Here is a 21242-nt window from a genome sequence, read left to right on the forward strand (position 1 = left end):
GAGCGGCTACTGAGTTTCCTCTCCGAGCCGAGAGAAGAAGCCGAGGCTTGACTTTCCGAGCGACTGCTTCTCTTTCGCGTTGAGGCTGAGAACTTGGCAGCGCCTTGCAAAGGACAGGACAGCGCAGAACGGGAGCAGCGGGAAATTATGCGCCAAGTTCTTCCCAGAGCCTTGGAGCTGGCAAAGATCCCGGAAAAAGCTGGTCAGGATGGAAAGGGGGGAAATCGAAGGGGGGGAAATCGAAGAGTCAATCTTCGCCCCCTCCCCACCCCCCAGCGCCAGTGAAGAGAGAAGTGAGGGGAATGAAGCCAGTCCTCTTCGCAAATCCCCTTTGGAACACCCAACAGGCAACGAGACTGGGACGAACGGATGGAGGTAGGTCGTGGGAAGCTTTTGTGGATTCACAGGGGTTAACATAAAAAGCAGGTGTCTAGGTGTGGTTCATGGGCACAGCAAAGAGGGGAGGCGGGGAGGGACAGCTGTCCCCGCAATCAATAAAAATATATAAAAACACATAGCTAACTGAGGTTCTCTCCCCCCCAAAAAAACTAAAGACCTAACCCGCTCCAACAAAAATCTTGGCTACGCCCAAGGTGTGGTTGGAATTGACTCCGATTGTGGGTTTAGGAACGAGGAGACCACAGAAGAAAGGATGCTAAGGGATTGATTGGGGAAAGGGAAGCTGGAGGAAGAGAAGGACAGGAGACAAATGAAATGTAGGAGGAGACATAAATAAAGAAGGGAGGTTCTCTTGTGGAGCACTGGGGCCATATGAAGTTCAGTATGTCTCCACTATAACCCTCGCTGCAGCAGGCACCATTTTACAATCTCATTTATTTGTAAAATCGGCCTTATGGGCAGGACCTGACATGAAGAAAGTGGAGAAGGTTAGGGTAGAGAAAGGTGGTGAAGTTGAAATCGGAGGCTCTAATTAGGCTGCTACCTCCGTCGCCATCTTGGCCTCCCAAGTTCTTAACCCGAGGTACCACTGTATATCTATATCAAGTTTTTTAAAAAACAAAAAACAGCACATGATAGAGGAGCAGGTTGATTACAATGCTGCTCTGTCCGTCTTCAAAAGAAGTCCAGGCAGGAGAACATTTGAGTGGGAAAGACCAGCAAGAAGCCACTTTTGATTTACCAGAGCTGTCACATTCCAGCACCGGGGCGGGGGTGTATTCAGGTAGGTAGCCATGTTAGTCTGACGCAGTAGAAATACAGTGGTACCTTGGGTTAAGTACTTAATTCGTTCCGGAGGTCCATACTTAACCTGAAACTGTTCTTAACCTGAAGCACCACTTTAGCTAATGGGGCCTCCTGCTGCTGCTGCGCTGCCGGAGCACGATTTCTGTTCTCATCCTGAAGCAAAGTTATTAACCTGAAGCACTATTTCTGGGTTAGCGGAGTCTGTAACCTGAAGCGTATGTAACCTGAAGCGTATGTAACCTGAGGTACCACTGTAATTAAAAAATGTCCAGTAGCACCTTAGAGACCAACTAAGTTTGTTCTTGGTATGAGCCGAAGAAGTGTGCATGCACACAAAAGCGGGTGGCGCTGTGGTCTAAACCACAGAGCCTAGGGCTTGCCAATCAGAAGGTTGGCGGTTCGAATCCCCGAGACAGGGTGAGCTCCTGTTGCTCGGTCCCTGCTCCTGCCAACCTAGCAGTTCGAAAGCACGTCAAAGTGCAAGTAGATAAATAGGTACCACTCCGGCGGGAAGGTAAACGGCGTTTCCGTGAGCTGCTCTGGTTCTCCAGAAGCGACTTAGTCATGCTGGCCACATGACCCAAAGCTGTACGCCGGCTCCTGCAGCCAATAAAGCGAGATGAGCGCCGCAACCCCAGAGTCGTCCACAACTGGACCTAATGGTCAGGGGTCCCTTTACCTTTAAGGTGCTACTGGACAATTTTTTTATTTTTTTTATTTCTAGTGGATTATATTGGCATTGCTGAATTGCTGCTCACATCACTGAAGGCAAACTGTGAGATGTGGCATCAGAGCAAGAGACCCCTGACCTTGCTTTGATGCTCCCTGAATCTGTGCTCTTCTGAAGATGAGTCGACTCTGGGCTCTCATTTAAGGGGAAATCCTTTCAGAAAGCCCAGTAAGGACCGAGTGATTGGTCCTGCTTGAGCTGCTTACAGCTTAGAGCAGAGCTTTCCAAACTGTGTGTTTTATGGGGTCTTACAGGGTCACGCCCATCTACCTGGTCACACGCAGGAGGAGGATGCTCCAGACCAGGTGTGACAGGAAGTCCTCCTGCCTGGAGTAACATCCTCCTGTGTGTCCACTCTGGGCAAATAGGAATGCTTCACTTGCTTATGTTACATCCCACATCCAGTTTGCTAGTAAAACTGTGTTGCGAAATGATACATTTCTAAAAAGTGTGTCACCAGCATGAAAAGTTTGGAAAGCTCTGGCTTAGACTATTCTGCAGGAGGGCATGGAGGCTGCAACCTTGAGGAGAGTCCTCCTGCTTTGTGGTGAGGATATTATACTGCAACATTTTGTAGCTGGCACCACCAGTACAATATTTGACTATTTTAAGCTGTCATACAGAACTGCCTTGGAGTTGTAGCATCCCACAAAGGTGTTAAACACAGAGTTCTCCAAAGCTCTGGTGCATCAGTCTCATGAGAGCTTATGGATATATGTTTTATTTGTTCCCTACCACACAGGCAATGTTCCTGGCTAAAGTTTTCCATTGTTCTCAATGTCTTCTTTATCATCATTCTCCTTGCAGTAGGTAAGTTGCAGAAACTTGGATCCTTGAAGTTTCTCTTCAGCCACCCGGGATAGCTCAGTCAGTAGAACATGAAGCTCTTAATCTCAGGGTTGTGAGTTCAAGACCCGTGTTGGGCAAAAGTTTTCATCTTCAGCACTAAAGGGATTACAGTGGTACCTCAGGTTAAGTACTCAATTGGTTCTGGAAGTCCGTTCTTAACCTGAAGCATTCTTAACCTGAAGCAGACTTTCCCATTGAAAGTAATGGAAAGTGGATTGATCCGTTCCAGATGATGAAAAACACCCCCTAAAACAGCAATTTAACACAAATTTTACTGTTTCATGAGACCATTGATCCATAAAATGAAGGCAATAATCAATGTACTGTACTATAAAATAAGTAAGACAGTATTTTAGATTTTAAAAATCTAATTCTTTTATTACATGCACTCATTGTTTGGAATGGGGCTCAGGGTCCTCTTCCACAATCACAATTGGCTTGGCTCCCAGCATTTGCCGAGGGCTCAGAGAGCTCCTGCAGCTGGAGCCCAGTCGCAGAGCCTCTTCAGGCCCTGCAGGCACCACGGATGTCGGGACTTGGCTATTGGCATTTGCGGAGCCTCTCTAGGCACCGTGGATGTCGGGGCTTGGTCCTTGCCTTCGCGGAGGCCTCAGGGAGCTCTGTAGTCCCCGTGGATGTCCGGGTTTCCTCCAGGCAGCAATGAGGCCTCTAAGAGCTCGGACAACTTACTTCCGGATTACAATCGTTCGTAACCCGAAAAAACGTAAGTTGACACGTTCGTAACCCGAGGTACCACTGTATAACAGTTCCAGCAGAATTTGCTTTAGATTGGCAAATACTATGGGACAGGGAGAACATAGGGATGACATCATACGTACAGCACCCCAAAAAGGCACCTACATCCAGCACTGGATGGGCTATTATCACAGTGTGTACACAAAGGGAGCTTTTGCATAATTCCCAATTTTTCTTCCCTTGGTCTTGGAAATTGAGATTACCAAGCTCCCAGTTCTCCTGCTCCCCTTTGTCTCCCAGCAATGGGGCAAATTCCTGAGCTGTATCCTAGTCAGCCTGCATGAGTGTTCCCTGCAAGGCCAGCCCTATCATGAGGCAGAGTGAAGCAGCTGCCTCGGGTAGCAGACGGGAAATGGGTGGGAGAAAGTAATGATGAGCTGTTGGAGAAGAGAGTTCTCTGTGCTGGTATTATCTGCCCTGTGGCCCCATAGCTCCTGCCCTCAGATATGGTGGAGGACAGTGTCTGGTTACAAGTGTAAGATTCAAGTGCCTATCTGTGCATGGAATTGAGAGTGAATGCTTTCTTGTCTTTCACTTAACAACAAGATATTTGGGCCAACTCCTGGCTTCCGGAGAGGCTTCCTGTAGGTGTGGTTGTCATCCTGCCCTTGGCAACAGAACATTGTTTCTCTTTAGAGACTGTGTGCCTCACTTTTGTTACTTTCAGCTAATCTTCCAAGATGGCTGGTGGATGGAATGTATTGTAGATGTATTGTAAAAAGGGATACATATATGCTTAAGATATATGTGACTTGTGTTTTGCACTTGGGAATTGCAAAAGAATACAAAAAAGTTATGTTTTAAGGAGTTGTGAGGTAGATAGCTAGGCCCTACTCTGTTTCAGCCGAACAATCCCAGTTTCTGTCTGTGCTTCTCGGCGATAGCTGGATGAATAATCTGGTATCACTGAATTCTCTGTACCTATCTTAGTTCTTTCTAACAGAACAGAGCAACCAAGTTACAACCCTGTTTTTGCTGAATGTTGCCCATATAACTGGACAAGCTTTAGAAACAAATGCTACTACTTTTCGGAAGAAGAAGGGGATTGGAACTCCAGCTACATGTTTTGCTTCTCAAACAATGCGTCTCTTGCTAGGATTGAAGAGGATGAAAAGGTGAGGTGTGGAAACATTGTCTGTCTGTCCCAGTATGTTTCTGAGCACAATTCAAAGTGTTGGTGTTGACCTTTAAAGCCCCAAGTGGCCTTGGTCCAGTATACCTGAAGGAGCGTCTCCACCTCCATCGTTCTACTGGACACTGAGGTCCAGCGCCGAGGGCCTTCTGGCGGTTCCCTCGCTGTGAGAAGCCAAGTTACAGGGAACCAGGCAGAGGGCCTTCTCGGTAGTGGCACCCGCCCTGTGGAACGCCCTCCCACCAGATGTCAAAGAGAACAACAACTACCGGACTTTTAGAAGACATCTGAAGGCAGCCCTGTTTAGGGAAGCTATTAATGTTTAATAGGTTATTGTATTTTCAAAGCCATGGTTTGTTCGAGAAACCACAAGTTAACCATGAGTTGTCCTATGGGTGGTCAAAGAAACCATGGCTTTGGCTCATTTCCCAACTGCTCTTGCCTCATGCTTTTGTAGCTTGGTTAATGGTCAGACAAACCATGGTTAAAGAAGGGTGCTGGGTTAGCACATAACACTAAGTGATTGTTAAAACAAACAAGCATTTGTAATTATTATTATTATTATTATTATTATTATTATTATTATTATTAATAATAATAATAATAATACCCCGTCCATCCGGCCAGGTCTCCCCAGCCACTCCAAGCAGCTCCCAACAGAATATTAATAATAAGAAGAAGTGCTTTTTTTCTCTAAAAAATGTTTAGGGGTACTCTCGCTTTCCTACTCATATTGAAATACTGTCCCTTAGATTCACAAAATGTTTTGAGGTATGCATACCCCTGCCTTCCCCCAGAAAAAAAGCACTGATAATAATAATAAAGCGATAGAACATCAAACATTAAAAACTTCCCTCAGATGTCTTCTAAAAGTCAGATAGCTATTTATTTCCTTGACATCTGATGGGAGGACGTTCGAGAGGGCGGGTGCCACTACCGAGAAGGCCCTCTGCCCGGTTCCCTGTAACCTCACAGTAGGCAGTGAGGAAACCACCAGAAGACCCTCAGAGCTGGACCTCATTGTCTGGGCTGAACGATGGGGGTAGAGACACTCCTTCAGGTATACTGGGCCGAGGCCGTTTGGGGCTTTAAAGGTCAGCACCAATACTTTGAAGTGTGCTCGGAAACATACTGGGAGCCAATGTAGGTCTTTCAGGACCAGTGTTATGTGGTCCCTGCAGCCACTCCCAGTCACCAGTCTAGCTGCTGCATTCTGGATTAGTTGTAGCTTTCAACAAACCATAGCTTCAGATCAGTAAGTACCGTATTTTTTGCTCTATAACACGCACCCGACCATAACACGCACGTAGTTTTTAGAGGAGGAAAATCCGTAGGCATGCCACCCGTAGGCATTTCCTCCATAACACACACATACATTTCCCCTTACTTTCTAGGAGGAAAAAAGTGAGTGTTATGGTGCAAAAATACGGTAAATCACATAATTCTAACCCATAGTTTAATAAAAAATAGTTTAATAAACCACGGCTTATGTGAACCAGGCCATACTGTTGTTTAATCATTAAGTTCACCTATTATGTAGCACAAAGGAGCTGATTTAAATACAAAAATAATTGCAGGGTCATAGCAGTAAACATTGAGCACATAAAATATTTTTTGTTAAAAAGTATTTATTTAAAACAAACAAACACCCCACCCACAGTTGTATCCTGTGCTGGTAGCTGAACTGAGTTAAGAACTCCATCCAACACTTGCTGTTAATGAAACAAATGCAGGAAATAGAATGAGGATGTTAAAATGATGAGAGAATAATAATTATGTTAAAAAATGTTAGAGAATAGTTCTTTAAAATATGTTTTTTTTATTTTTGTGTGTTATATTTGTTATAAACTTGGAAAACTAATAAAAAAAATGGGGGGGGGAATGTTAGAGAATAAGAATAACTAATAAGCAGGATAAGATAATATGTCCAAAAACCAGAATGGGAAGCTGAGGGAAGTCGTGGGGGGAGGGGGAAATTGGGGAACAATATTTTTGTTATATATTATATGATATTCGAATGTCAAAAAATGGTAAAATGTTAATAAAAATTATTTATATAAAAAAAGAACTCCAACAAGTTGCTCTTTCTTTTTTAAAAAAAGAAACTGGTAAACATTTTGGATTTGTGTAATATTTTCAGTTGCACTGTGAACATGGCACTTCAAGGCTCTAATACCTTCTGGTCTTTTAAAGGCTTATTGTAAACGGCATGACATGAAGAGGAGCTACTGGATTGGCATCCAACCAGGGACGGGAGAGACCCGGAAATGGCTAAATGGAGACACAGCGAAGTGAGTCCTTCCCATAAATACTGATAATCAAAAATGAAATGTTTCCCAAGACAGCTCAGTATATCATTGTTTATCGAAGGGCTTCTTCCCTAAGCAACATAATTTTGAACAAAATCACAACTCCCCTGAAATGGGAGTTTAGAATGCAATTTATTTGAAATGCTGCAGGTGAAGTGCTTCAGATCACAGCAGGTGCTACAATAACTATGTTCTACTTTCACTGTCGGGACGCGGGTGGCACTGTTGGTTAAACCACAGAGCCTAGGACTTGCCAATCAGAAGGTTGGTGGTTCAAATCCCCGCGATGGGCTGAGCTCCCGTTGCTTGGTCCCTGCTCCTGCCAACCTAGCAGTTCGAAAGCATGTCAAAGTGCAAGTAGATAAATAGGTACCAGGAAGGTAAACGGCGTTTCTGTGCGCTGCTCTGGTTCGCCAGAAGCAGCTTAGCTTAGTCATGCTGGCCACATGACCCGGAAGCTGTACGCCGGCTCCCTTGGCCAATAAAGCAAGAAGAGCGCCGCAACCCCAGAGTCGGCCACGACTGGACCTAATGGTCAGGGGTCCCTTTACCTTTACTTTCACTTTCAGAGGCAACCAGTTGAGGGGAATTGCAAGTGGGCAGAGTGGTGCTGCACTCAGGCCTGGTTTGCAGGCTTCCCACTGTGAGAACAGGACATTGGACTAGGTGGGCCATTGACCTGACCCAGGGGTAGGCAACCTAAGGCCCTGGGGCAGGATGCGGCCCAATCGCCTTCTCAACCCGGCCCACGAACGGTCCAGGAATCAGCGTGTTTTTACATGGGTAGAATGTGTCCTTTTATTTAGAATGCGTCTCTGGGTTATTTGTGGGGCATAGGAATTTGTTCATTTCCCCCCTTCAAAATACAGTCCGGCCCACTACATGCTCTGAGGGACAGTGGACTGACCCATGGCTGAAAAAGGTTGCTGACCCCTGACCTGGACTGTATTTTGTAGAGTTAAGTTTTTACCTCTATCTTTAGTACATTTTATTTTGTGGCTGTGGCTGATGCAAATAAAGATACTTCTGATTCTGATTCTTTTTACAAGTCTCACAAAGCAGTGCCGGGCTTGCGGGGTGCTGCAAGTACACCCCTCAAAGCAGGGCAGGATCAGCCAGCCAAGCTCCTCACTTTACGGCCAGGCAGGTGCCAGCAGGGAACACTCTGCCACTGTGCTATTCACATGCGTTCCAGGTGCCAAGTGAATTGAGCTGCATTATCCTAACTTGTCAATACCAATTTATTGTTGTAGGGGAGACATTTGACCCTTGCCTGACTCTATATTTTGTGCTGCAGGATGAAAGTCATTGGAGAAGGAAAATGTGCCTATTGGAAAGCGCAAGATGGCAACGCCACAGCCTCAAGGTGCACCTCAGCACATCAGTGGATTTGCAGCAAATCTAAAAGTCACGATGAAATATGAATGAAAAACGTGTTAAAGCTAGTAAATGTAGTTTCTTCCTCCATAGTGTTGCGCTATGGCTACCATCATCCCTGTCCATGCTGGCTGTGGTTAATAGGTGCTTGCATCTTGTTCGCCACCCACCCCTGTGTTATACAGAGGTACCTCTGGTTATTAACTTAATTCGTTCCGGAGATCCGTTCTTAACCTGAGGTACCACTTTAGCTAATGGGGCCTCCCGCTGCCGCCACTGGTGAGCGATTTTTGTTCTCATCCTGGGGCAAAGTTCTTAACCCGAGGTACTACTTCCAGGTTAGTGGAATCTGTAACCCGAAGTGTTTGTAACCTGAGGTGTTTTTAACCCGAAGTACGTATAGGGATGCCATACGACCCAATTTCCTCCGAAAATGGCATCCTGGATAATTTTTCGAAAATTGGGCAAATGTCCTGGGAAACTGGCAATGGGGTTTAAATTCTGCCAGAAATGCTTTGGAAAGTTCCAAAAGTGGAAAATAACCCCCACACCACACTGGTTCCCATAGCTAGAGTCTGCAAAAGCAGAGGGACACATGACTCTCAATAAAGGACCACGCTCATTGCTAACACATACACACAGCCACACGCACGCGGAACCCCATACAGTATTTCCCCACACAAAGAGGCAAGTCTGTCGTCAGAGGGGGGGGGGGGATGGACCTCTGTGACCTTCCAAATGCGGTTCGACTCCAACTCCCAGCAGCCCTTGTCAGCATAGCTGTCAACGTTTCCCTTTTTTAAAAGGAAATTCCCTTATTCCGAATAGAATTCCTCGCAAGAAAAGGGAAAAGTTGACAGCTATGCTTGTCAGGATGCCCAGTGGACAGCGGTGTTGGGAACTCCCGTCCAGTAACGAGAGAGACCCACAGGTCACTTGAACACACACACACACACACACACACACACACACACACACACTTGGGCGAGAATGCTTCTTGCGAGATCTGCCGCCCAACGCAGAGCAAGGCGAGGGGAGATCAGCGCTTCCCATTACTCAGCCGCAAGCCTGTGCGCTTTTCTGGGCATCAGGGTGCATTTTAGTCGGAGTCGATTCTCTCTCCCGGCCGAAATGGAAGGCGCTCGGAGGCGGCCAGCACTTCGCTCGCTCGGTCCCCTGCTGCCCTGCGCGCCCTGGAGCCGCCGAGCCGCCGGCAAAGAGGAGGCTGAGGCGACCCCGCTTGGCAACAAACGGCGCTCCGCCAACTTCTCCTCCTCGTCCTCTTCCGCCCTGGAGCTCCTCCTATCAAAGGCTGACGAGGAGACACCCGCAGCGAATCCGGCGCGCCACTTTCCTTGCGCGCAAATTCAAATTGCAAAGTTGAGCAGCGGGCAGGTGCTCCCCAGAGCTCCTCCGGACATCTCCCGTCTTGGAGAAAGCGCGTGCAGAGCACGGGCCAACCTGTGCAGGTACGGCGATTAAAAACCAGCGAATCGGGACCGCGGGGGGTCTCGACGTGGGGGCAACAGTAGCGGCGGGGACCGCCAGCCACGATTGGGGGGGGGGGATGTCGTTGCATTGCAGCGCAGTTATCTCAGCTAAAGCATCCAGGACAGATGGCCTTCCAAGCTCTGCTTAAGAACCTTGCGAAGATCCACTTGCGAAGCTAAGCAGGGTCCGGTATGGTTTCAAACGGGTTGGGGGAACAAGTGGTGACATCCCTGCATCGCACGGGGTTGGACTAGATGACCCTCGCGGTCCCTTCCAACTCCACGCAGTTTTTCTTGAGAGGAGCGAGAGCACAGTCTTTTTACCTTGTATGGCTACAGGAAAGATGGAAGCCGGATCAAAATCCGAGGAAGAGCATTTGGACACTCGCCACCCGCATGTTGACCTTGAGCAAAGGGAGGCATCAGGTAAGGCATCTCCTTTGCTCCAAATCTTTGTTCCTGCAGGTGCCGCCTAAACACTTTGCTTCTTTATGACAGCCCTTTGGCTTCAAGACCTGCTTATAGCTCTGCACTGCACTGGACTCTCTGCCTGTGAGGCTATGGTTTCTGCTCTTCCCAATACTGCCTTACTATACAGTCCAGGCCATGTGTGCTCAAATGTATGCCTCGCTTTGTATAGTAGAGCTTCTTCTCTTGCAAGCGTGGTTTCCCGTTCGCTATAATGGGAAAATTAAAAGCAGCTACAGCTTTCTCTCCTTTTGGCCAGATCAGGTTTTTAGTGGGGGCAATTAGAATAAGATCTCTTATTTGAGTATTGGTGTAAACCCCCAAAATGTATTTTCTATAGTTAAGTTTTTACCTCTATCTTCAGTAATAATATTATAATAATAATTTATTATTTATACCCCTCCAATCTGGTTGAGTTTCCCCAGCCACTCTGAGTGGCTTCCAATATTTTATTTTATTTTATTTTATTTTATTTTATTTTATTTTATTTTATTGCTATGGCTAGTGGCTAATGCCAGTAAAGATTCTTCTGCTCTGCTCTGCCTTTTGACCAGAATGAATGAGCTGAGTAGATTAAGCAGATCCAGTGTTTGTTTTTTGCTGGGGAAGTAAAAGAGATTCACTTTCCCCCATGATCCCTTATGAGGGATCCTTATCCAGCCTGCCCTTCTTAAGTTCTCACAAATGCTTATGAGTTTAGCTTTTCTTTTCCCCCCTTTCCTCTGTAGCATCTCCCAAGATCTGGAAATACCTACCAATTAAAGTATCAATTAAAGATATTCTCATAGGCATCCTCGTTTTCCTGGTCATCGCACTTACCATTACCATTATAGCAGGTAAGTTTTCTGAACCTCAGTGTTACTCCCTCAAGCTTTTTCTCTTCCCTCTTGGGTCTGAGGTAGCTGCATACCTTCAGCCAGCTTCTCAAAATCAGAACTTTGGCTATTGCCTGGCTTTCAGCCACTGCCATGTCTGACAGCCTTGCCCCAAATCAGTAGTTCAATGATCCATATTCTTACAAGGACACACTGAGACCATGTGCTTTGGCCACAGATGGGAACATCTGGCATTGGGGGAGGGGAGAGATGCTTAGCCAGAGGGTTGGCAACCTAAGGCCCGGGGGCTGGATCCGGCCCAATCGCCTTCTCAATCCAGCCTGCGGACAGTCCGGGAATCAGCGTGTTTTGACATGAGTAGAATGTGTGCTTTTATTTAAAATGCATCTCTGGGTTATTTGTGGGGCATAGGAATTTGTTCGTTCCCCCCCCCCCAAAAAAAAATAATACAGTGGTACCTTGGGTTAAGAACTTAATTTGTTCCGGAGGTCTGTTCTTAACCTGAAGCTGCTCTTAACCTGAAGCACCACTTTAGCTAATGGGGCCTCCCGCTGCCACCACACCGCCGGAGCACGATTTCTGTTCTCAACATGAAGCAAAGTTCTTAACCCGAGGTAATATTTCTGGGTAAGTGAAGTCTGTAACTTGAAGCGTATGTAACCTGAAGCGTATGTAACCTGAGTTACCACTGTATAGTCCGGCCCCACACAAAGTCTGAGGGATAGTGGACCGGGCCATGGCTGAAAAAGTCCCTGACCCCTGGGTTAGAGGGTGGTATGGTGGTGAGGTCAGAGCAGTGCGGATGCAGCAGCAGAGCCTATCTGACACTCCTGCACAGCCCTGACCTCGCCACCTTCTCAGCACCCAGATAACACTGGTCAACAACAAATTTGTTGTCTGCGTTTTTTCAGTTGATTTAGGACGAATCCAAAAATCACATTGGTTTTGCTCAATCAGGTCAAGTTTTTGAGCTATGGCCACATGCTTTTTTTTTCGTTTTTGTTCACATGTACGCTTGTGTGGAGCATTTTAGAAGAAATTGGTGGGGGTAAAATGCCATGTCGATCTGGGCGCTGAGAAGGTGGCGAGGTCAGGGCTGTGCAGGACTGTACTATTTCTGGGTTAGCGGAGTCTATAACCTGAAGCGTATGTAACCTGAAGCGTCTGTAACCTGAGGTACCACTGTATGCCTCTCCAAATGGGTGGTTTGGGCAGGTTACCCCAGTTTTCTATTCCTTCCACAGTGACAGCCCCCAGAGAAGCCAAGCAACCGGGTCATCAGCTGGTTCCCTCCGCGCTCTGCGGTCTACCATGTCCACATCACTGGATTGGCTATGCGGGACAGTGCTATCACTTTTCGACGAAGAAAAGGAATTGGAACTCCAGCAGAAGCTACTGTGAGTCACACAATGCCTCCTTGGCTAGGATTGAAAGTGAGGAGCAGGTAAGAGAGGGGTCCTTTGGCACCAAGGGGTGATGCTCGTCCCCTCTTAGGCAGCATGATGAAATGAGTCGCCTTATCTATGAAGTTAACTACGCATTGTAACCTAGAATATCCTGCAGAATTTCAGTGGCTGCTTTAAGGGCAAAGCGACTTTGGTGTTGGAGACAATCTGGAGAAATGATGGAAAGAAAGAAAGAAAGAAAGAAAGAAAGAAAGAAAGAAAGAAAGAAAGAAAGAAAGAAAGAATATATATAATCCTTGCTTACCAGGCGAAAAAGCACATGGGGCACGGAAAATAATAATAATAATGATTTTATTTACAGCCCATCTGACTGGGTTGCCCCAGCCAATCCGGCGGCTTCTAACATAACATAAAAATACAACTATGCATCACACATTTTTTTAAAAAAACCCACTCCTGTCATTTCTCTGCTCTAAATTTCCTACTCCTGGTGCTGCTTCACTTAAAAAAAAAAGAAGGTGGGTCACTAAACTCCTGGTTTATATGACATATGCAAAGCCCACGAGCAATAAGAATATTATTCTACAGAAAAAGAAGTAACTTCCACTGAGTTCAACAAGGCATAATCTCTGATAAGTGTGTGTAAGGGGTGGGAGTGGATCCGGCCAAGAGTTCAAATCCTAACTGCCTGTGGGCAACTTTGACAGCTGGGGAGCAAAGGCACAGGGCTTTGCAGGTGCCAACTGATAAAGCCAAGGATATAACAGGTGGATGTGGTTGGGCCAAACAGAGTCATGGGGAAATTAGGACCCAGCCCAGGCCTAGTTGGGTCCATGAACTGGAAGTATAAAGGATTAGCTACCATTGTATATACACCATGGCAGCCGCTGGGAAGTGAAGAAAAGGATGGGGAAAGAGAAAAGGGTGTTGGAAACAGGGAGAAAGGCGGGGCACTGGTGAAGTTGTGGACTCTCCTTCCTTGGAGATTTTTAAGTAGAGGTTGGGCAGCCATCTGTCATGGATGCTTTAGTTGAGATTCCTGCTTTTGGGGTTGGATTAGATGACCCTCGGGGTCTCTTCCAACTACGATTCTGTGACCATTGGCTTTCTCTCCACCCACAACAAGCATGTGGCTTCAAAACATTACCCCAAAGGGAATACAGCCCTTGAAAGAAAAATAGGTTGCCCACTCCTGCGTTACACATGCTAGGGAGTAAGCCCCATTGAACGCATTGAAATGAATTTTATATATTATTATTGTATATTAACAACAACAACAACAACAATAAAATTTTATTTATATCCCGCCCTCCCCAGCCAAAGCTGGGCAACAACAATAAAAGTAACACAGTTTACATAAAATCACAATCAATTAATTGAAATGCATTCTAAAATCAATTCATTCTAGAATCAACTCAAAATCAAATTAATGGCCACCATGACTGTTATCATCAACTAGGTGTACTTGCTGACATTTTCATCTGACATGTTGACTGCGTGTTTACTGGCCGAAGTGCTTATCTGTGAATAGCGCAGGGCAGAATTCTAACATCCATTTTCTCTGGTGTTCAAAGGAGTATGTGAAGCGTCTTGCTGGCAACCATGACTTCTGGATCGGTCTCAGAAGAGACCCAGGTCAACCCTGGAAATGGCTAAATGGAGAAAATTCAACGTGAGTCCCTTTCAGTTTTCGGTGCTGATGTGTCAGCAACCAAAACTTCGCCAATTCACTGTTAACGGGATGAATTCTGTGGCTGTTATTCTTCCCAGTATAATTCTGGATCAGATGTCAAAATTTATGCGCAGCTGAAAGCCAGGCGCAATACCAAAAATACCGAATAAGAAACTCAGTTTCATTGAATCTCTGTAGGTAAACAGTTCCTTTCATTTCCTGTAGGTAAACAGTTATCTTTCATAGTTTGCTTTCTTTCATAGATCGCTTTCCCCTACAATAAGTCCAAGCAACGGATGGATTTATAAACAATATTTAAAATAAGAAAGCAATGGCAGACTTTATAGGGATTTGTTTATTATTTTTGGTGTGCTGTCAATAATCTTGACGCATTTATGATATGCTGACGGCCGCAACCTTAGATAGAGGAAAAACCTGAAAAATTGTATGAACCACAGTTATGACAAGTGATTGAGGCCTGTTGAAGCATTCATATCTTTGGTCATCAGTTTCATGAAAATCAGCTTGTAGAGGCTCCGAGGGCCTTCTGGAAGTTCCCTCACTGCAAGAAGAGAGATTACAGGGAACCAGGCAGAGGGCCTTCTCAGTAGTGGCCCCCGCCCTGTGGAACGCCTTCCCATCGGATGCCATGGAAAAAAACAACTATCTGACTTTTAGAAGACACCTGAAGGCAACCCTGTTTAGGGAAGTTTTTAATGTTTTATCCCTTTTTATTTTCATTATTAATATTCTGTCAGGAGCCACCCAGAGCGGCTGGGGAAACCCAGCCAGATGGGCGGGGTATAAATAATAAATTATCATTATTATTATTATTATTATACAGTGGTACCTCGGGTTACAGACGCTTCAGGTTACAGATGCTTCAGGTTACAGACTCTGCTAGCCCAGAAATAGTACCTCGAGTTAAGAACTTTGTTTCAGGATGAGAACAGAAATCGTGCTCTGGCGGTGTGGCAGCAGCAGCAGACCCCATTAGCTAAAATGGTGCTTCAGGTTAAGAACAGTTTCAGGTTAAGAACGGACCTCCGGAACAAATTAAGTTCTTAACCCGAGGTACCACTGTATTATAGTAGAGATGTTTCAACAATGAGCTTGTTTCCTTTTATTAAACTCTGCTTACATCTCCATCCTTTTCTGGGCCATTTTATTTTAGTCCGCCAGGTTTTTCTCCCACCCACCACCTTTGTGCTAGACTTTAGAAAAAGCCTGAAGAAAGATCATCTTGAGCTATGTGCCTGCTGCTTTGATACAGGTTTGTGATGCTTTGTGTTGCAGACTCAGAATCGCAGGAAAAGGTGGGGAATGTGTCCATCTCGACAATGAAGCCATAGCTGCCGCCTCAGGCTGCCACACAGAACTTCCTTGCATCTGCAGCAAACCTTCTGCATGTATAAGTTCTAATTGTTTATCAGCCTCATAGCCCAAACACTGGAGGAGAGCTGGAGGGAGTGAGTAAAATCAAGAAAATAAGGAGCCAAGACGACGAATGGATGAAGTGGGTAGGAAACCACCCTAAGTATGGCTAGGAATTTGTTCTTAAATGCAAATACACTCAGAATTTGTACTATTTGGGCAGCCTTGGAGGCTGCTATTAGATACTCCCCAGCAACTGCTTTGTGGAGCATCTAGTAGGATGGGGTACAATTTAAACTAATTATCTCGTATTTGAAAAATACTCAGCCATGCAGTTAGAATGCTTAGAAGGAGTGATACTAAAATGAAATGGAAATGGAGTTCATCATAAGGGAAAGGACAACGTGCACTTAGAATTTTGCCATGTAATATATATATATATATATATATATATATATATATATATATATATATATATATATCTACGGTCTCCCCAAGATACACAAAGAAGGAACACCACTCAGACCAATAGTCAGCTCCATAGGCTCACCTCTACAAAATCTCGCTAAATTTCTCGCTAAGCAACTTCAGCCCTATGCAGAATCTATCGCTTCACACGTTACAAACTCCTTCCAGTTCATAGAAACAATAAAGAAGCAAAACCTACATCCCGATGACCTACTTGTGAGCTTCGATGTTGTATCTCTCTTCACACAAGTGCCCATTAATGAAGCCTTGACAGCCATTCAAAACAAATACAATCCCCCCGAATACATCCTGGACCTGACCAACCACTGCCTAACCAACACGTACTTCATCCACAATGGACAAAGATACAAACAGATAGAAGGAGCACCTATGGGATCACCCCTCTCACCGGTCATCGCAAATCTGTACATGGAACACTTTGAAACCAATGCTTTAGACAAGTCAGAACACAAACCCAAACTTTGGCTCAGATATGTTGACGACACCTTTGTAATTTGGCCACACGGGAAGGAAAAACTAGATAGCTTCCTCACACATCTCAACAGCCTACACCCCAAAATACAATTCACTATGGAAATAGAAGCCAATAACCAACTTCCCTTCCTTGACGTCCTAATCTACAAAAAACCTGATGGCTCCCTAGGACACACTATCTACCGGAAAAAAACACACACCAACCGCTACTTACATGCACAATCACACCACCACCCTGCACAAATAAACTCCGTAGCCAAGACTCTCATCTCCAGAACCAAACGCCTGGCTGACAAAGACCACTTGACAACTGAGTTACAGAATCTCTCAAATGTGTTAATCGCCAACGGATACCAGCAAAACAGGGTTACGAAGCTAATCCAAAAAGAAACACCCCCCAAAAACCAAGACACAGAAGAAAACAATGGCATGGCCCTCCTTCCTTATATCAAGGGCACTACAGATAAAATCAGCAAAATCCTCCATAAACACAATATCAAAACAGCCTTTTGCACCAACCAAAAAATAGCCAATATCCTCAGAAACCCCAAAGATAAAATCCAATTAGAAAACCAAGGGGTCTATGAAATACCCTGCAAAGTCTGCCCAGCCACGTACATTGGACAAACAAACAGACGAATAAATGCACGTATCGCAGAACACAAGAATGCCGTCAAAAAAGAAGAAAAAACTTCCTCTCTTTACCAACACATGAAAGAAACAGGACACGAAATTAATTTTGCAGATTCCAAATTGCTCTTTAACATGGAACATCACCACAAGAGAATAATCATGGAAGCCATCGAGATAGAGAAACACCCTCACAACATGAACAAGCGTGACGACACGTCCCGCCTGCCAGACATCTGGAAATTAGCCCTCCCCACAAAAACCGACACCAGAACCAGAGGCACACAGAACGCCATCTCCAATCAACCACACCAGACCCAAACCCAGACCCTCTCCACAGATAAATTACAGACACCATCCAGTAGCCAAACCATAGTGGCACCTCCGGATGCTGCACCCCCCTGCAATCCCTACACAGATCTGGCTGGCACAGGGCACAAAACCACAGCTCGCCCCTATACACGAAGCCAAGCCAGAGCACAACTAAGTGCAGTACAGCCATCTTCTCAGAAAAAACTCTTCACAAGCTCAAGAGGTCAAGACACGAAAGCTTTAGCAACTAATCCACACCTAATGACCCTCCTAAGTGGTACTCAGAATATCACTCAAGAAATCACTCAAGATATCCCTCAAGTAATTAATGAACAAAAGAAGAAAAGGCACACTAACCTGGAAACTTCCTCTCTGCCCAGAACGTTGGAGGCTATACACCACACCCCCTCAACAGTATTTATAGGAACTCAAACACTGAGATCCTGCTCTGTTCCAGTAACAAGAAGCCGAAAGCACCAGCCTGAAGATGACGAGTGAGACCTCGTCGAAACGTCGCCTAGACACCCCAACTCTTACACGGGAAGACACCCGAAGACACCAAAACCTGCATTCCTGTACCCGTGAAAATCTACGAAAGCATATATATATATATATATATATATATATATATATATATATATATATATATATATAAAAACATATTATTTTCAACAGTAATTAAACATACTTTTACATCTTCAAATTTATTTATTTTTTTAATTTCTTTTTATTGAGTTCTTTACAGCAAAAAACTTAAAAGCATTAAGAAACAAAACAAAGAAAAATACAAACAACAAAAGAAAGAAAAAGAACCGAAGACAACACATATAGCAAATAAACAAACAGATCAACTCTAAAACGCTAATTGACTTCCCTCCATCTCGGCTTGAGCTATACACACACCATGCCTCTCTGCAGTTTCATTTGACCAAATCTGTACGCCGCAAGTTTTACGTTTCACCTACTGCGATTTTAATACTTCCTAGATTTGCTTCAATGTATGTTACAAATTTGTTCCAATCATTAATAAACTTTCTACTTTTTTGATGCCTGATTTTCTGTGTCATCTTTGCTAATTCTATATACTCAAATAATTTAATTTGCCATTCTCTGATGGTTGGGATATTGGGAGTTTTCCAGTTTTGTGCAAGCAGTATCCTGGCAGCGACCGTTGCGTACTGGAATAATATTTGATCTTCTTTTTTAATCTCCTCTCCAATCATTCCCAAGAGAAAAGCCTCGGGTTTTTTGGGAAAGGTGTATTTCAATTTTTTTTTTAATTCATCGTGAATAAGTCCCCAAAACCTTTTCACCTCTTCACCATCTTCAAATTTTTGACTTCCATCAATCCTGTCTGAAAATCTTCCAATCTAATCTCTCGGTATGCATTTCTTATCTTCCCTATTACATTTCAAACTCATAACCAATATCTCTATCTTTTTCTACTTTGTAACACTTCGTATATTTCTCCTTACAAAGCTTCTTGTAGTCCTACTAGCGTAATTTGTTGATCACAGTTGCTCTTCAAATAATTCATATACTTCTTCCAATCTTCTGTAAATCTCTGGTCCCGCAAGTTTCGAATCCTTTCTGTCATTTTGTCCAATTCTGCATAGTCCATTAATTTCGTCTGCCATTCTTCTTTTGTTGAATTTCTTCTTGTTTCCATTTCTGGGCTAACAAATGTAATATAGAAGTTTTAGGCTGAATTCTGAAGGTTTGTAGTAAGTGACAGCACTGAGACACTTTGGTGTAGTGGTAAGAGTGTTGGACTAGGACCTGCGAGACCAGGGTTCAAATCCCCGCTCAACGACAAAATTCGCCACAAGACCTTGGACCAGACACTGTCTCTCAGACTAACCTACCTCCCAGGGTTCTAGTGAGGATGAAATGGAGTGGGGAAGAACCCAGTATGCTGCCTTGTGGACACTGACACGTTGATCTACCCTCACCAAATAGTAATTATTGTTTTGCAAACTTAATTTTTCTTTATTTTTATAGTTTTGCAACCTAAATAATTGTATTTTTCAAATCAGACCATGGCTTCTTCAAGTAGACAAAAATGTGTAGACAAACCTGAGGCCTTTTGTTATGTATGTAGCTGCTACACACTTCTTTGTCAAAGATGAAATATAACACTGTTTGTGAGGCGTGCCTATAAAAGCTATTTTGAAATTCCCCTGGGCGACCAAGGCAAGAAATTGGCTCCACATATTGTTTGTCACAATCGTGAGGAAATGCTTAGAGACTGGACTAAAGGAAAATGGAAGAGTATGCCTTTTTGGGGTTCCCATGGTTTGGCGAGAACCCAAGGATCACACAAGGGACTGCTATTTTGGTTTCCCACTGGTATCTACAAGCGGTTGCTATTCAGGTACAGTGGTACCTTGGGTTACATACGCTTCAGGTTACAGACTTCACTAACCCAGAAATATTACCTCAGGTTAAGAACTTTGCTTCAGGATGAGAACAGAAATCGTGCTCCGGCGGTGCAGCAGCAGCAGGAGGCCCCATTAGCTAAAGTGGTGCTTCAGGTTAAGAACAGTTTGAGGTTAAGAACGGACCTCCGGAACGAATTAAGTACTTAACCCGAGGTACCACTGTACTTGGTAAAGCCTTTCTGTTGTCCAAGGAAGAAGTTGACCATTTTGAGATCCACACAGATGGTCCAGTTGTGCTCCTCACCATGTTCACTTCCTTCATCTTCAGAAGAGACAAACCCTTTAAAAACTGGAATTGGGAGTTCCTCAGAGTGCGGGATAGGTCTAATTGCTGAAGGAATACTGGGATAGGCGACAGAATGTCAGTTTTTCTTGCCAATACCCTTCATATTGACCAGACAAAAATAGCATAACAAAAGGCATAAGGCTTGTTTACACATTTTTGTCTACTTGAAGAAGCCATGTTCCGATCTGAAAAATATTTGAGTTACAAAACTATAAAAATAAAGAAAAGTTAAGTTTGCAAAACAATGATTACCATGTGGTTAGGGTAGATCAATGTGTCAGTGTCCACTTATCCCCAGTGTAAATATGACACACAGACAAAAGTCGAAAATTGAAAAATAACTATAGCACGTACACAAAAATCGATTTCAGATTTGAAATCAGCATTGAGAAAACATATAAGAACAGTTGAAAAATCTCATGCAAAAGAAAATGGGGGGAAAAATTGTTCCCCAGTTTACTGTGTATCCCAAGTGAATACATTTTTTTGCATACCTCCAATTGTACATAGATATACGTGTCATTTTCAATGCTATACATGTCATGTTCAATGCTATATAAGTCACTTACATTTATACTTATATTGTACTTCTTTGGTTATGTGTTTAATAAAATAGTGAATTCTTGCATTGTGAAAAACAAAGATTATGGTGAAAAGTGAAAAACATGAATTGCAAAAAAACCTAGAGCTTACAGAACAAAACCAACTTCAGATATGAAATCAGCATGTTGAAATTAGGTTAGAACAACTGCAGGTGTCAATGCAACAAAAATTTTGTTTCCCAATGTTGTAAATGAAACACTAGAGAGAGAAAATTAGTATTTATATATTTTTTAAATCAGCTCCTTTGTAACAAAACTTTATAATAAATATTGCTTCACAGTATTTTGGCTCTTAGTCCTACTTTGACGGGTGCTTCAGCCACTTGTATTATATTGTCTATAAACCTAGAAATCCAGAACAGCGAGTAGACAATAATAAAACATGCTTGTGGGTCATAGAATT

At 44.1% G+C, this 21242-nt stretch overlaps 3 protein-coding genes across 4 annotated transcripts in view; 2 read left to right on the forward strand and 1 right to left on the reverse strand.

The window, feature by feature from the left end:
- LOC308581104 (killer cell lectin-like receptor subfamily B member 1B allele A) overlaps positions 1-21242 on the reverse strand; it is a 61769-nt gene that overhangs the window by 1260 nt on the left and 39267 nt on the right. The window lies entirely within an intron of this gene.
- On the forward strand, positions 6-8449 carry LOC308581142 (C-type lectin domain family 2 member B-like). Its single transcript, XM_081183643.1, has 5 exons — positions 6-375; positions 2679-2746; positions 4472-4656; positions 6867-6964; positions 8280-8449. The coding sequence occupies exons 1-5, from the start codon at positions 209-211 to the stop codon at positions 8404-8406; spliced, it is 645 nt and encodes a 214-aa protein (XP_081039769.1). The 5' UTR covers positions 6-208; the 3' UTR covers positions 8407-8449.
- LOC308581141 (C-type lectin domain family 2 member D-like) lies at positions 9870-21122 on the forward strand. 2 transcript variants are annotated; one of them, XR_014004877.1, is made up of 6 exons: positions 9870-10275; positions 11046-11153; positions 12398-12597; positions 14134-14231; positions 15528-15751; positions 18246-21122. XR_014004877.1 is itself a non-coding variant. In XM_081183642.1 (5 exons), the coding sequence occupies exons 1-5, from the start codon at positions 10179-10181 to the stop codon at positions 15670-15672; spliced, it is 648 nt and encodes a 215-aa protein (XP_081039768.1). In that variant the 5' UTR covers positions 9870-10178; the 3' UTR covers positions 15673-16057. The 2 variants fall into 2 exon arrangements, 1 of the variants encoding a protein (XP_081039768.1); XM_081183642.1 differs by lacking the exon at positions 18246-21122 and having other exon boundaries at positions 15528-16057.

This window comes from Podarcis bocagei (assembly GCF_964188305.1).
Source record: "Podarcis bocagei genome assembly, chromosome: 2".
Classification (NCBI taxonomy): domain Eukaryota; kingdom Metazoa; phylum Chordata; class Lepidosauria; order Squamata; family Lacertidae; genus Podarcis; species Podarcis bocagei.

Excerpts from the sequence above, each read along its gene's own strand:
- LOC308581142 (XM_081183643.1), top strand. The coding sequence starts at position 209 with ATGGAAAGGGGGGAAATCGAAGGGGGGGAAATCGAAGAGTCAATCTTC. Across the intron at positions 2,747-4,471 it reads CATCATTCTCCTTGCAGTAG|TTCTTTCTAACAGAACAGAG; the intron begins GTAAGTTGCAGA and ends TACCTATCTTAG. Across the intron at positions 6,965-8,279 it reads CTAAATGGAGACACAGCGAA|GATGAAAGTCATTGGAGAAG; the intron begins GTGAGTCCTTCC and ends TTTGTGCTGCAG.
- LOC308581141 (XM_081183642.1), top strand. The coding sequence starts at position 10,179 with ATGGCTACAGGAAAGATGGAAGCCGGATCAAAATCCGAGGAAGAGCAT. Across the intron at positions 10,276-11,045 it reads TGAGCAAAGGGAGGCATCAG|CATCTCCCAAGATCTGGAAA; the intron begins GTAAGGCATCTC and ends TTTCCTCTGTAG. Across the intron at positions 11,154-12,397 it reads TACCATTACCATTATAGCAG|TGACAGCCCCCAGAGAAGCC; the intron begins GTAAGTTTTCTG and ends TTCCTTCCACAG.